Source organism: Pinus tabuliformis, chromosome 6 (genome assembly GCF_031772625.1).
Source record: "Pinus tabuliformis cultivar Carrire ecotype Pingquan chromosome 6, CPIR1, whole genome shotgun sequence".
In the NCBI taxonomy this organism is placed as follows: Eukaryota; Viridiplantae; Streptophyta; class Pinopsida; order Pinales; family Pinaceae; genus Pinus; species Pinus tabuliformis.
The window spans coordinates 2,106,361,556-2,106,378,133 of NC_142292.1; the positions used below are offsets into that span (position 1 = coordinate 2,106,361,556).

Below are 16,578 nucleotides of genomic sequence, written 5' to 3' on the forward strand. Positions count from 1 at the left end.
AATGAACATTTCTTCGGGAGCCTTAGAGCCCAATGCTTGATGAGGGCATTGGTTTTGAACATACACGGCGGTATTTGCAACTTCAGCCCATAGGAACTTCGGAAGGCCTTGATCATGAAGCATGGCACGAACTGCTTCTACAATAGAGCGATTCTTCCTTTCAGCAACACCATTCTGCTTAGGAGGGTATGGCGTTGTAGTCTCCCTCTTAATGCCAGCTTCTCTGCAGTAATGTTGGAATTCATTGGATTCGCACTCAGTCCCATTATCAGTCCTCAATATCTTGATTTTCTTCTCGGATTGGTTTTCGATCAAGGCTTTGAAGTGTCGAAACCAGGTGAACATTTCTTCATTCTTCTTCAAGAAGTAGATCCAGGTCTTGCGAGAATAATCATCCGTAAAGGTGAGATAATATAAGTATCCTCCCAAAGAGTTTACGGGCATCATTCCAGATATGTCGGAGTGGATCAATTGCAATATATCTGTGGTCTTGCTATTACTTGAGGGGAATGGTCACCTTGTAAGTTTTCCTTCGGCAGATCACAGACATACACCTTCATGCTCTACTTTGAACTTGGGCATACCTGTCACCATCTATCTCACATCGGGTGGGGCCTTATAATGAAGCTGGGCAAACCTCTGGTGCCATAGTTCAAATTATAGAGATGTGTCGCAAGACATGGCTCCCAATGGACTTCCTCCAACTTGATACAAAGTGTCAACCCTAAACCCAAGAGTAAAAGCATCTTTAAAATTTCTTTTCCAAACACGTACCTTTCCATTGATGAATGTTGTCTTGAATCCTTTGTCCTCCATGGCTGAAATGGACACCAGGTTCTTCTTGAGATCAGGTACATATAGTACTTCTTGCAAATGAATAGTGTTACCTTGATTCAATTGAAGGGTAACATTCCCTACTTCCTTCACGGGATAGTTGGCATCGTCTCCAAGGATGATCTCCAAGTTTGTCTCCTTTTCTATCAAATTAGAGAGGGCTTCCTTGTATCCGATGAAGTGCCTTGAGGCACCACTATCAATCAGTCAATTTCCCGAAGTGTCCGAAGGAGAGGCAGTGAAGAGGGCCGATATAAGATAGTACTATTTTTGCTTATTGTTAACAACATTTGATTCTTTATACCTGGCGTTCCTTGATTTCTTGGAGGGTTGACCATTTCCTTGATGTTCCGCATTCCTTTTTCCTTTGCCATTGGACCTGCCATTCCTTTGATCGTTGTTGTTGAAGTTGCCCATGGAATGATTGTGATCATCATCATGCGATGTGCCTTCTATTTGGACACTCCCTTGCATAGTGGCCAAACTTATTGCAAACAAAGCACCTGCCCTTCCTTCCTCCCTTACATCCAAGCTTTCCATGGAAATGACCTTTAGACCCTGCATTATTTCTCCTTTTGGCATGAGCGGAGAATACAATGGGGTTGCTTCTATTAGAAAGCATTCCTTGCTCCACGTTTCTTCTTGAATGCATCTCGACATCAATTCTTCAAACCTTGGAATTCGATCATTGTTGAGGACGGTGGTTCTAAATACATACCACTCAAGTGGGAGTCCTCCAAGGGTGGTGAGAGTAAGTTTCCTGTCCAATGTTGCACAAAGCGGGAGCGAAGCGGAAGCGTTTTTTGGAAGCGGAAGCGCGGAAGCGTCATTTTCCAAAAATCTAGGAAGCGAAGCGTCTGCTATATATATATATATATTTTTATATTTTTTTTGCATTTATACTCAAAACAAACATCCCAAATACCAAATTAATTGTAGAAGACATGAAAACATGCATATTTTTGCATAAATCAAGATAGATATGGCATCCATGATTCCATTGTAGTTACTAGTATGTACAACAATCATCTATATTCTAGCTATTACAAACATACATCAAATTTTTAAGCATATTATAAAACATAAAACATTTAAGCATATTATAAAACATAAAACATAGAACATATTATGATTTATCTAGAAAGTGAGCAACTGTCAACATTTGTCATGTCCAAAATTCAAATAATAATGTTTACAAAATATGTCACTTGGTCACCGCCAAGCCAAAAAGGTTCAAAATTCAAATTCACAAGTCTACAAGTCTAATGAGTAATCTATGACAAAAAGTAGTAGATTGTGAATATATCTACTAATCTCTCCTCCTTCCACCACGAATAGAACGTGGTGGCAATGAAGAAGATGGTGCCTGTGGAAGTCGTGGCACTGAAACTGATGAAGAAGAACCCCCTGCTGTTGGTGTTGAACCATGGAACCTAGGAACCAAGGGACCAGATGGGGGTGGGGGTGGTGGCATATCAACACGGTCATCATCATCCTAGAATCGCTCAAAAAATTCATGCAAAAAAAAAAAACACTAGTTAACAAAAAAATTAAAAACATGAATTAGAGAAATGTTTTATAAGGGAAAATTGGAAAATTCATACCACAATGGACATACCTGGATAAGAGCATCCTCTAATTGCTCTAGTCGCAACACTCCATCCTCCAAATTGGGCTCCTCTGGATTCTTGTCCCAAATCAACAAGTCTTTATTAGACTTTGCATCTTCACAGTAATGGGACAACAATCGCAAGTTGTAATGAACATAAACCAAGCTCTCTGCCCGGTCTAAACTCAACCTGTTCCTTTTAACACTGTGGATGAAAGAATAAGAGCTCCAACACCTCTCTGCAAAAGAAGTGTTTACCACCTGTGATAGCACCCGCAATGCCAAACTCTGTAGAAGTGGAGTACCCCCTCCATGCATGTTCCACCACTCAAGAGCAGAAAAAGTCTCTCGATCTTTAATTGCATGCATGTTCCCAAATGGACCAGTGTTGAGCGTATAGTTGCTCACCTGTCTCCGTACCAATGCAGCGTCCTCCTCATCAGGGATTAATTTACTCAATGCAGCCATATATTTTTGGTGAACCTCTTGATCTTGGTGTGGTTTTCTCCTGCTTCCCCCCCCAGGTGCTGGTGTTGAAAGCCATGATGGATGATAGTATTTAGGTGTCAAAACATATGCTAATGCATGCAATGGAATATTTAGCATTTCCCATCGGTTTTGCACCTCTACACGAATATAATTGTACAAGGTGGTATCTCTAGGCTCAACAATGTCTTTAATCTGCCCCAACATGCTATCCATTTGCTCATACACCTCCCCAATTACTGGTCGATCTGAATCTGCAAACTTGATCATGTAATAAATTGGTTTGGTGAATTGCAAAACATATTTAACCTGTGACCAAAAGTAACTGTCAAGAACAGTGTCCTTGACTGCATTAGCACCATCTGTGTCAGTGTTAATTTCATCCCATGTTTCAGCACACACCAGATTAGTTAAAGCTTGTCTCACCTTCACTAGCCGCCTAAAGGTGAGGTAATAACTAGCAAATCTTGTCTTTGCAATTTTAAGCAATTGCAACTTGGAGTAAGTGCCATAGAAGTAGTTTACCCTTGTATGCCCTGTGATGAATTTAATGAGTTGCTTCCCTTTCCTGTAAACCTCAGCAATCCACCCACATTCTTTGTGTTTCACAATATCATGCATCAAAAGGTTCAATGTGTGAACCAGGCACCCAGACCAAAAGATGTGTGGATGAGTACGCTCAATAATTTTTCCTGCTGCCTTACAATTTGCTGCATTATCTGTGATCACTTGAACCACATTATTCGGACCAACATCTTTGATTGATTTCAATAGGAGATCTGCAATGTTTTGTGCAGATGCAGTGATGGAGGAGGAGTCATGACATGCAATAAACACTGCACCACTAGAAGAAACACCAAGAACATTTATCAAATGTTGGTTTCTAATATTTGTCCACCCATCTGATACAATGGATACCCCAGAATCTACCCACTCATTTGTAAAACGTGTCAAAGCTCTTTGAACCTTAGCTTTTTCTCTTTCTAATAACACTGTTCTAGCTTTCTCATAGTTGGGGGCCTTGTATCCTTTTGGGGCTTCATTGATGGCCTTTACCATTTCATGCCAATAGGGAGAGCGAAGCACATTGAATGGTACACCGCAAGCACAAAGAAAACGGACTATCTTTCCATCCACATCATCCTCCCAGCAACATTAAGGAAATCCCCTATTGTTCTTCTACCTCCAAAGCTTGCAGAAGTACCATGAGGAGATGAGCAACTACCAAATTTAGAGGTTGCACTTGATTCAGAATGAGTTTCTTGTTTCTTGTTTTTTTGTTGTGCAGCCATCTCTATTTGGATGTATTTTCTTCTTTCTTTAGTTGAAATGTTTGGGCAAATTTGTACCCCCACAGAACCCTTTTTTTCATCACTGTCCAGCACCCCACAAAGATGCCTCCTCAGACGGGTATATGAACCACAATATGGTTTTCCTCCATGACAACCATGAGGGCACACAAATTTGTAAGATCCACCACCCTTTCCCCCATCAAGTTTGGTCACATAGTTCCACAAGGGTGTTGATGTAGCTTTCCCATCTTGTGTTTCAGTGTCCCCTTCAAGTTCATCCCCTTCCTCTTCAAACCCTTCCTCCTCATCATACATTGGGTCACTACTATTAGGACCATCACCAATGTCCTCTTCTGTTTCTTCCCTTCTATTCCTCACCCTTGCCATCATTAAAACCAAGAGTGGAATGATACATAGAAGCCAAAAGAACACCATCTTGGAATATGGATATAGGTGGTGGACAACGGCAACCTGTAAATAAAGGAGCAAGTAGAAACAATGGGAAAGAGTAGGAGAGGGAGGAGAAAAATACAAAAAAAATTTCAAAAAAACAAGGGAGTTTGGGGTTTGAACTTACCTCTTTAGCTCTTGTAGATGAAGTCCTCCAAGCTCTTGCTCCAAGCTCCTCCTCCTTCTCCTAGCTCCTCCTTCTTCACTCCTCCAAGCTCTCCTCTCTTCTCCTCTCCTTTCCTCTCTTCTCTTCTCCTCTCCTCTCTTCTCTTCTCCAACTCTCATAAACTCAAAGTGAGAAAATGAGGAATGAATGGGGGCTTTATTCTTTTCATTCCTCACCTTAACCTCACCCTAACCTCACCCTAACCCACCCCCTTAAGGTTGAGTGAACATAACTTTAAAAAAAAAAATTAAAAAATTTTGTTTTTCTCCCTTGGGCGCGCCCCTTTCCGCTAAAGCGTACGGAAGCGTGCGTGAAGCGCACGCTTCCTGCTCCGAAGCGCCGTACGAAGCGCGCTTCGGAGCCGGCGCTTCGGAAATTCCAGGAAGCGCAAAAAAATTTGCGAATCGCGCTTCCGAATTTCCGAAGCGCGCTTCGTACGGCGCTTCCGTACAGGGCGCGCTTCGGAGCTTCGGAGCCGGGGGGGGGGGAGCGCTTCGTGCAACACTGTTCCTGTCAGGAATGACTTCTCCAATCAAGAGTATATCATTCTTGATCTCAGTAATCCTCAACAAATAGGATTGAATATCCTCGTCCTTTCCCTTCTTAATATCCTTCAACTTATTCTTGAGAAATAGAATTTGATTAGCATTGCTAACCTTGAACATGCCGACCAACCTGTCGTAGATCTCCTTGGAGGTCTTCAATTCGGAGATGTAGGCCACCAGATGCTTGTTAATGGAATCCCTGATAATCTTCTTTGCTTTGACTTCAGCCCTATTGTACTTGGTCTTCACAGCAGCCGGTGCATTTGAAGGAGGTTCAGGGATTTTACCCTGCACATAGTCCATCACTTCTTTTTCTTCCAAGGTCAAATCAAGAGACATCTTCCGTCCATGATAGTCGGATTTATCATGGAGCTTGTCTTCAACCAAGAAATAGGATGAGGAACCCATTGAGCCTTTTGTCCTTGTCCAACTGTCTTTGGTGATTACTCTTTCACTCTTGCTTGGGCTTTGTCTTCACCTCAGCTCTGATTCCATGCGAATTTTAGGCAACAATGGTATGTTCTATGCTTTAGAGCAATTTTACTTCAATTTCTTTTTTAGCCCAATATCAATATTCAGATTAGCAATCACATCAACATGATAGTAAAATGTAGATAGAACATAAACATAAACAGTAGAAGACAAGCCAAGACAAGAGGACACAAGATGTGGCACCAGCCAGGGACAAATTTCGGTCTCCTGAAATTTCGGCTTCCTGAAATTTCGTTCTCCTGAAATTTCGGACGTGTGGAGAGAGGGGCCCAGAAATCTGTACCCAATCAATGAGGAGAGAGAGAGAGAGAAGTGTGAAGATGAGTGTGTCCAAATGAGCCTAAGGCATCATGTATTTATAACAAATGTTGAGGATGAATAAACGTGACTGTTGGGCTTCTGAGCCTACATGAGTTTGTTGGCCGACCTTAACAATTTGTCCATAATCAAAATAAATTCATAACTTCATTTGTACATGTCGGAATCGGATTATCTTTAGATCAATCCTACACCTCTCGAAGAGAGGAATCCAAGAAAAATATTAGTTGTCATAAACAAGATGACTAATGTGGAGTTTGGCCCTAGCTACCAATTTTAACAATATATCTAAGCAAAAATAACCCAAAGCTTTTCTGGCAGGAACTTCAACCAAGGAAGAAGCAAATCGAAAATAATATTACAGCCAGTCAATGGTTTGAATATGCAATACAACTCTATGAGAAAGAATCAGAGGTGGAGCCTCCCCCCAGGATCAACACAACTACAAAGCTCTTCATGTTACAGGAGGTGGAGATTGGAATTAAAAAGCTGAAAACAGGAAAGGCAAACGACTTGGTTGAACTTCAAGCCGAGTATCTAAAATGGGGAATGAACACTCTTGCACCGCATATCATGGAAATATTCAACAACATCATTCGACAAGGATTTTAAGGGACTAGACAACTAGCCTAGCAATACCCCTTTTTAAATGTGGAGACATTAATAATCCTTCCAACTATAGAACCATTATGATCAATCCTTTGTTTGTAAAGCTTTTCAGCAGCATGGTAGAAAATAGAATCAGTAAGCGGGTAGAAGTAAAAGAAAAGAGGGCAAAAGGACAAGCGGGTTTTAGGCCGAAGCATTCTACAGTGGATCATGGTATCACGTTGAGACACATTGTTGAAAAAGTTTGGCACGACAAAGAAGAAGTATTATGCTGCTATGTTGACTTCAAAAAGGCATTTGACATAGTCCCTAGAGATAAGTTGTGGTGTTGAATGGAAGAACTTGAGATTCCTTTGCATTATAGAGTCGTTGTCCATAGATTTTATGAAGAGGTGAAAGTCAAAATTAGAACCTCAACAGGTATTTCAGAAATCTTTAGAAGTGACATTGGAGTCAAGCAAGATTTCCCTCTATCCCTTACTCTTTTTGGTTTATATATTGATAAACTAGAAGAGTGGCTAAATCTGCAAGGTGGAGATGGTGTTTGGTTGGGGGAGTTTGTGATAAAGCTTCTTTTATATGTTGATGATTTTGTATTGATTTCTAAATCGGCCCATGGATTGCAAATGCACCTATATGCCCTTGAGCATTTTTGTAGAGTAATGGGGACGCAAGTCAATACTAACAAGACCAAAATAATGATTTTCTCTAATAAAAGGAAGCAGAGCTAGCATACGATCTTCTTTGAAGGCAACATTTTTGAAGAAGTAAATGAGTACAAGTACCTCGAGATTGATTTCAACAACAAACTTAATTGGGAGGACTACAAAAAGAAGAGAATTTTAGGATGGTGGAAAGCATTATATGCTCTTCAAAACAGATGTAGAGAGGCAGAGTTATGGGATTGGAAAACGATTAAAGTGCTTTTTGGACTCCTAGTTTGTCCAGTGATGCTTTATGGGTGTGAATTGTAGGCTAGTAGCACCCCTGTCTCAAAATGGAAACAAATTGAGAAAATCCAAAAACGTTGATCATGAGCAAGTTCAAAATAAAAAAGTTTGATACCTTATGAGATAATGTTAAGTAAAAGATGACCAACTCCCATCGAAGCAATTGCTAAGGTGCGTCTCATAAGATATCTAAAAATAATTGAGTAAATGCAAGCAAGTATATGGCTTAATGTTATCTTCAATGAAGCCATGAATGAAATAAAGAAAACATGGATGAAACAAAACTACACATGCATGCAAAAATGGAATATCTACCTCAATGCTTGTCCCACAAATAGCAAGGAGCTAAAGAATTTTGTTATGGAGAAGTTTTATAAACGGGTATGGGGAAAAGAGTTGGGTAGAAAGAAGAAGTACTACATTGAGGAATTCAACCCTACGTGTGATCTACAACAAAAAGAGTTCATTGGAGTTAGCATTCCGTGGAGGGCAAAGGTTCTTATTGCTCAATTAAGAACCAACTCACATCAACTTTGGTGTCAAACAGGATGGTGGAAAAGGCCTAAAGAAGCTTGGGAAGAACAAGTGTGTACATTTTGCACGTCTAGAGCAGTGGCATCGGAAAAACATTTCATTTTGGACTATGATGCGTTCAAAGACATCAGAGAAAGTTATGGGAATATGTTAGCATCGGTTTCTTGGCATTGTCTTTTTCATGAGGGGATTGTTGGAAGGTTGGGCCAGCTCATCATCAATTTGAATAAGAAAAGGTTTGAATTGCAAAAGGCGAAAAGCAAGGAACCGATGGTCCCATAGACTATTTTTAGTCTCGTGGATGTTAAAATATCATTTCATTTCATTTTATACTTGAGGTGGTAAAATGAAAACTCATTTTCCCGATTTTTTTGAAAAGGAGGATAATGTGAGGCTCCTAGAAGAAGGGTCAAGGGTGACCTTTATCTCCTCTGTTATTCCTTATTGTAGAAGCAAGCTTGAGCAAGACACTTATAGAGGCCAAAGGACAAGAACCCTAAAGGATAAAAAGTTAGGATCCTTATATTTGACTCACATTCTCTTTGTTAATGATATTCTTTTATTCTATGATGTGTCTAGAAGAGATGTTCTGAAGCTAAAAGATATTTTAGCTTTGTATTGTATCATAATAGGGATGAAAGCGAATTTGAAAAGATCATCAATTTATTCTTTGATGAAAATGAGGATGATGTTACATATTCTATTCAGTTATTTCCTTTTCAACAAATAGAGTTTAAGGATTGTTTGAAGTCCTTAGGTTTTTACCTCAAACCTAATGACTATGGGGTAAATGATTGGGGTTGGCTTATAGCAAAGGTAGGAAGGAGGTTATATGTGTGGTGTGATAGGTGTTGTCTAGAGGTGATAAGCCTACCTTCACCAAATCAATGCTAGAAGCCATTCCAATCTATTACATGTCTTTAGCATTACTCTTAAGAGGGTGCTTGAAAGGGTAGGAAGTATAGGTTTCAGATTCTTGTCATCGAGGCAAAGAGTGAAAGAAGGAATTCCCTTGGTTAAATGGCAGGTAGTTGTCATGCCAAAAGAGTTGGGTGGGTGGGGCCTTGAGAATATCCATTTGTTTGGGAAAGCATTAGTTGCCAAATATGTTTGGAGGCTAATATCTTGTAAATTTCTTTGGTACCAAGTAGTTACTCAGAAACATACAGAGCCTGATACCATTGAAGAATGGATAGGAAAGCCTTCACAAAATTATCATAATGTGTATATTATTTGGAAGGTTATAGTGTTAGTCTTCCCTCTAATAGGAAAGTGACATTTTTGAAGGTTGGGAAAAGGGATAGAGTTCATGTTGGTGTAGATACTTGGGTTGGCAATGAGGAAGGATTCAAGGTATTTGAAACCCTAGTTAGTGTTCTTCATGAAAATTATATTTTTTTCTTAATTTGAGCAACCTCCCCTAAACTCCCTACAATTTAGAAGAAAAAATAGAAGATAATTGGATTTTTGGGTCTAAGGAGTAGAGATGAGGAGGTTTGGGAGAATTACATTGCTTAACTTGGGTCAATGTTAGAAAATCGGAAAGGCAAAAAGATTTCCTTATGTTGATAATTACTCGTGAAATCTTAGTGTTCTTATTAACTTCTTTATGTTCTTTCTTTAACTTGGTTCATCAAGCAATTACCAAAACCAAAACACAAAGATCAAGGACAACAAATGTAGGCACTCAATCAGGGCTAAAACCCCTGGATAGGGGAAAACCCAGTTAAGAACTCTTTTTCAGTAATTCAAAATGAGATGGACCAAGACCCTAGACCAACAGACCTTCCTCCTCCACCAAGTTAGCCTTCCAAGATGATTTAATAGTCCCTTCTTATCCAGCAACTTCAGCCCAACAACAATCTAGAAATTCAACTTCCCAACTACATAATTTCGACCCCCAGCAGCAGAATTTCGACCTCCCAGCTACTGTAGAATTTCGACCCTCCAACAGTATTCCAGAACTTTGCACATGTCGGATGAAAGAGAGAAATTTTGGCTTTTACTGCAAGATAATATTCTCCTTCTTCTTTGCTAGATTTTTCCTTCTTCTCCCTTGAAATTCACACTTTTCTTAGCCCAAAAACTTCAGATCGAACTTGTTGTAAGTGAGTGACAAATGAGGTCGAGTTGCTGCCTTTATATAGTGATTCTGCTACCTAGTTTAAGCCGACTTGTCTAGTTTGAGGCCGACTTGGTGGAGGAGGCCTAGTTGACCTATTTTACAACAAAATAAATTTATTCTTCGACAAATAAATCCCAAGAAGGGTTCTTCTTTACATTATGACATGGGCAAGAACACTTGACATAAACCCTAGATTCTAGAAACCTACAATGGAGGCTTTGACCTATAAATAGTTGACCCAAGCATGAAACCCATGCTTTAATAAGTCAATTTCTTTAAATAATAAAATTTATTTTTCTTTCTTTTGACAAATAAATTACATCATGACTCAAATACAATTATGAAGACTGACACTAGATACATTCTTCAACACGAGGTATTCATACTTACAAATATATAGAGGTACATGGAGATCTCCAAAATGAACTACGAAGAGTTCTAGCACACTCAGTGATCTGGACTAGATACCTAACCAGGGTAATCTATCCGAGTGGCATTAAGATGGACTCAAGCTTTTAGCCAGTCTAGGTACCATTAGGCTTACTTGCTAACCATCAACCCAGAGATCTAGGTGTGTATCCAAAGTCAGAGCTCCATGACCAACGCCACCCTCCCTCTTCAAGATCTAGACATCAACATATAGGTCGGCTAGATGCCCTCCCAAGAATCCACCATTAGATGCTTTAACTCTCCCTATCAAACTAGATATATCCATTTGTCCAAACATGCTTCCAGAGTGTTCAACCCTTTTATGGACAGATTTACCTGTACAAACACAAACCCTAATTAGCAATAAACTTTCAAATATACATACAAGTAAACACAAACATTCGGGGTCCTCATTCATTCGAATGTTGCTTTTATCATCAAGTTATACATATGCAATTTGTTGAAAGCTTTCTTCTCCTTTCAAAAATATTGCAGATCTATTCATTCTCTGATTTCTTCTACAAGGTATCCATCATAATATGCCCTCCCTCTCAATTGGGGAGATGTGCTCTTTTCTTCTAACCATGCTCCCTCTCAACAATTTCTTATTTTATAACATCAGAGAAGCTTCAACCTTTCATGAGTTTATCAAGGTCATCTTGATCATCATCATTCTTATAGCTTCCTTTCATCATGCTCATAAACATCTTCAATATCTTGAAGATCATATACCTGCAAAACTTTAATAGCAAGTACAACAAAGTACAAATATACGAAAGCATGAAGTTAACTAAATCATATTACTATAATGGAAGCATTCAAACATTCAAACTTTAGACACCAAATACCTAAGCTTAGTTAGGTTTATAATTAATAAGAGACATACTAAACTTCAATTTCTATCTAGGATTTTTGTCACAAACCCCTAGACTTTATCATCGAGACACAAGGCTTTAGATATCGACAACTTAATTAAATAACAATTCAATCATAGCATTATACATCTAGGGCTTCAATATTACTCTCAAAATTGTATGACAAACTTTACTAGGGTTTGTTGCAAACCCTAGATTTTATCATCAAAGCAAATTCATAATTGAAAACAATATCATTATCTCCTAGAATATCAATCTCTATGAGGGTTTTGTTACAAACCCTAGATTTTACAAATCAAAGAGTATTAACAATTAAGTTAGCATACTCAAATATATCTAGGATTTCATACTAGCATCTCATAACAACATCTACTAAGTGAACCCAATATAAGATAAGATAAGATAAGATAATTTTATTAATGTCCAACAAATGACCATAAGAGGTCAACGGGACTGTCGGTTACAATGATTACATCATGCCAAGCCGGTGGACCAAACGGTCCCCTTTAACATTTCTTTTAAAAAGCAGAAAATACATCTATAATCTAAGTAAATGTAAATGTAGAAGCTAGAAGCTCTCGGCCTCGAAACAAAGCACTGTGATGAAGCAGAGAAGGAGAAGAAGAGGCAGGGATCTCCTATCCAGTTCCTAATCCTAACATCCGAGGTCGAGAGAAGAAACCTGAGAGAAGCATGTCAAAGTTAGATATGCATCAATTTTGACCAAAGTAGGGTTTTGATAAGACAGATGAATATACACCTAAGGTTTCATTCCTAGGAACTTACTATAGACATTATAAGGGCTTTGCTCATAAACCCTAATTTACCAAACCTTAAAGAACTAGGGTTCTATTATAACAATACCAAAACCTAAACATCAGAAGAATAGAAATTATAGATTTCATCAACAACCCTAAGTAGACTAAGAGTTTCATAATCAATATTGAATAACCTTTTAAGGTTCCACAAGAATGATAATATAATGAGGGTAGATCCAATCTGATGATTAACCACCCTAACAAGAATCATTGTGATTCAAAACCCTAGACATAGCGATGTTAGTAATGTAAAGTGAATTTTAAAAGAGAATGAACATACCTTTTACATGAAGAGAACTTTATAACAAAGCTTATATTCTAAGGCATACCTTGAGTTGTTCCTCAACAAACCTTGTAGGACATCAATGCTTGAGGGGCTTCTTTTGCACTAGAACTTCTTCCATGCTTCAAGTCTATCCTTTGAAGTCTTCTTCATAGCCTTTGAGCATTCAATAAGCTTTCCTAACCAGGGAAAAATATAAAGAAAAGATTATTAGTTTACAATACAAACATATTTTGATATAAGAGAGAAACCAAATATAAAAGAGGAGATAAGGAATAAGATACTTATCTTTTGGTAAAATGGTGAAGGCTCCCTCTTAATCCAATCTCGAGGGATACCTATAACTCATCAAAATAATTCAAAAATGTTCTAACAAGACATGTTAGATCTATAAACTCTAGAAATCAAAACATAAAGGAAAACAATTCAAAAATAAATAAAAGACTAAGAGGGCTATGTGAGAGAGAGGACTTAGTAGTATAAATCTTTGACTTCTAATTCTTTGGTCTTGTTCTTCTTAAGTGTATCTTCATCAGAGACATTCCCATGTTCCCTTTCTCTCTTCTTATTTCTTGGATTCTCTGGACAATGGCTTTTGTCGTGACCCATCTTGTGACAGTGGTAACATTCAATCTTGGATAGGTCCATTTTTTCTTTGGTCCTTTGAATTTCTTGAAGGTTCCCTTCTTCTTGTGATGGGAAGAATAGGCATTCAAGGTGTTTTCTTCTTCATCCTCCTTATTGTTTACTAAGGATATTATGGCTTCTTCTTGACTACATGCATTCCACATTTGTTCAAATGTTGGAGTATCCTTCAAACTGTTAAGTCCTAATGCAAAGGCACTCCAAGGTTTTGGTAGTCCTAAAAGGGCATTAATTATGAGCTCCTAATCTAGGACAACTTCATCTATTGCTTGGAGTTCATCTCTGATTCTAGATATCCTTATAAAATATGATGAGACAATATCATCATTTGTCATCTTAACAGTTCTTAATTTATTCTTGAGGCTTGCTACTTGACCAATGCTCTTGATTGTGAATAACTTGGAGAGAGCCTCGTACATTTCTTGGGCGGAATTTATGTTGGATATGTATGAAGTTAGGTTATCCTTAACTCCATCCACTATAAGGTTCATAGCCAAGATTTTGATTTCTCTAAAATTTGTTTTTTTTGCTTCACTTGATTCATCTATAGGTTTCTCGATTTTTCCTTGAACAAGATCCAAAACTTCATTCTTTTCGAGAATGAGGTCTATTCTCTTTTTCCAAGCCCTGTAGTTGGAGGCCCCTTCTAATTTGCTCTCTCCCTTCATTGAGTTTGACATAGTTCCTGTAGATAGTAGGCTTTTCACTATATTTGATCCCCTTGAATTTTCCTTGATCTCTTTTTCCTCAATAGATATTTAACCTGCCTTTTTCTTCCTTCCTCACCTTAGCTCTGATTCCATGTTAGAAAATCGGAAAGGCATAAAGATTTCCTTATGTTGATAATTACTTGTGAAATCTTAGTGTTCTTATTAACTTCTTAATGTTATTTCTTTAACTTAGTTCATCAAGCAATTACCAAAACCAAAACACAAAGATCAAGGACACCAAATGTAGGCACTCAGCCAGGGCTAAAACCCCTATATAGGGGAAAACCCAGTCAAGAACTCTTCCTTCAGTAATTCAAAATGAGATGGACCAAGACCCTAGACCAACAAACCTTCCTCCTCCACCAAGTCAGCCTTCCAAGATGATTTAGTAGTCTCTTCTTATCCAACAGCTTCAGCCCAACAACAATCCATAAATTCGACTTCCCAGCTACAGAATTTCGACCCCCAGCAGCAGAATTTCGACCTTCCAACTACTTCAAAATTTCGGCCCTCTAGTAGTACTCCAAAACTTCGCACGTGTGGGATGCGAGAGAGAAATTTTGGTTTTTACTGCAAAATAATATTCTCCTTTTTCTTTGCTAGATTCTTCCTTCTTCTCCCTTGAAATTCACACTTTTTCTTAGCCCAAAAACTGCAAATCGAACTTGTTGTGAGTGACAAATGAGGTAGAGTTGCTGCCTTTATATAGTGATTTTGCTACCCAGTTTAGGCCGACTTGGTGGAGGAAGCATAATTGACCTATTTTACAACAAAATAAATTTCTTCTTTGACAAATAAACCCCAAGAAGGGTTCTTTACATTATGACATGGACAAGGACACTTGACATAAACCCTCGAAGCCTACAATGGAGGCTTTGACCTATAAATAATTGACCCAAGCATGAAACCCATGCTTTAATAAGTCAATTTCTTTAAATAATAAAATTTCTTTTTCTTTCTTTTGACAAATAAATTACATCACGACTCAAATACAATTATGAAGACCGACACTAGTTACATTATTCAACAGTCAAGCCATGTGAGGATCAACAATATTGAAGATAAACTGATTTGGTCTAAAATTCGTGTAAGAGGAATGCATACTCCAAAGGTGGGATATATGGCCTTGCGAAGATGATAGGGTGGTAGAGGTTCAATGGTGTTAGAAAGCCATATGGAAATCCAAATCCCTTTAACATCTCGCAGTTTTATGTGGCTTGCCCTCAAAAAACAAAGCCCTTATCTAGGATGTTTTACAACGAGGAAATAGACATGAACCTAGCAGATTCTCTCTTTGTAAAGAAAATGAGGAGACTATAAGCATCTATTAGTGTTTTACGCTTATTCTATAAAGGTTTGGAAGGAATTGGAAGTTCTCACAGGGCTAGAGAATGTTTGGGTTGGGGTTTCCACTGATGAAAACTAAAAACATGGTGTTCAAACTTCAAATCCTTCATTGAAAAGTTCCAAAGCTCTTCCTCTGGTTGTAGCTTGGGGTATTTGGCTTGCACGTAATGCAAGCATATTCGAAAACAGATATATTCCTCCCCTTCAATGTGCTGCCCAAAGAAAATCAATCCCTGACAGTTTCAAACAATCATCCAAAGAAAAGCCTTTGAGGCAGATTTCAGATGAGCGAATAGACAGAAGTGGATCTTGGGTATATTTTGATTGCGCTTGTCAAGGGGACCCTCCTGCTTGTGGGGCAGGGAAGGATTATTCGCTTGAGTGAATCTCATGTCTTAAAGTTTAAGGCTGGGTCAGGTTTTGCTGAATTGATGGCTCTGAAGTTACTTCTAACTCATTCTGCTGAAAAAGGTGTCACAAAAATTCAGATATTTGGAGACCCTGAGGTGGTGATTAATTGGATGCTGGGTACTAGTAATCTGGATAACTATTTATTGAGGCCTATTTATGATGAAATTTGGCTTTACAATTCTGCTTTTCACTATATCACCTCTCAAAAACTTTACAGGGAAAGGAATGGAGAAGCTGATGCACTCTCTGAAACAGCATTGTAGATGGATTCAGGATTGTGGCATGCCCCGGAGATTAAAGAGGATCAGTCCTCTGAATTTTATCACAACCCTGTTTTCTGATCTGATTTCCGGATGGCTGTGTAGATAGTCTTTATCTTGTTGTCGAGTACTTGTGATCTTTCTTTTTTTATTATGATATCGGACAGTAAATGAGTTGATGTTTTTTCGGGTCTTTAAAGCAGATGATGTATTATATGTGAAACTCTTGAGAGACGATAGGAGACTACTGTGGGATCCCACTGTGGATGTTTTATTGATGTAATATTTTGGGCCGTAATGTGGGTTATGCCGGGAAACCCTTGTGTCTTGTTAGATATAATATTTTTTTTTTTTGAGGAATCATGAAATGCTTAAACGCATCGTACATGT

General features: G+C 38.5%; 2 protein-coding genes across 2 annotated transcripts in view; both read right to left on the reverse strand.

The window, feature by feature from the left end:
* The window catches only part of LOC149267664 (dolichyl-diphosphooligosaccharide--protein glycosyltransferase subunit DAD1-like), a 71,211-nt gene that overhangs the window by 53,906 nt on the left and 727 nt on the right, over positions 1 to 16,578 (reverse strand). The gene's annotated exons all lie outside the window — the stretch shown is intronic.
* Positions 1,997 to 15,694, reverse strand: LOC149267665 (uncharacterized). The gene is made up of 3 exons (XM_089394542.1): positions 15,614 to 15,694; positions 2,453 to 2,704; positions 1,997 to 2,329 (listed from the first exon to the last, which is right to left on the reverse strand). Exons 1-3 carry the CDS (start codon positions 15,692 to 15,694, stop codon positions 2,144 to 2,146), a joined length of 519 nt encoding a protein of 172 aa, XP_089250668.1. The 3' UTR covers positions 1,997 to 2,143.

Bases quoted from the DNA above. Each gene is read 5' to 3' on its own strand.
- LOC149267665 (XM_089394542.1), bottom strand. From the start codon at position 15,694: ATGCTTGCATTACGTGCAAGCCAAATACCCCAAGCTACAACCAGAGGA. The intron at 2,705-15,613 runs GTTTGAACACCA...GTGCTATCACAG, and splicing joins TTTTCAATGAAGGATTTGAA to GTGGTAAACACTTCTTTTGC. The intron at 2,330-2,452 runs GTATGTCCATTG...GAGCGATTCTAG, and splicing joins TAGAGGATGCTCTTATCCAG to GATGATGATGACCGTGTTGA.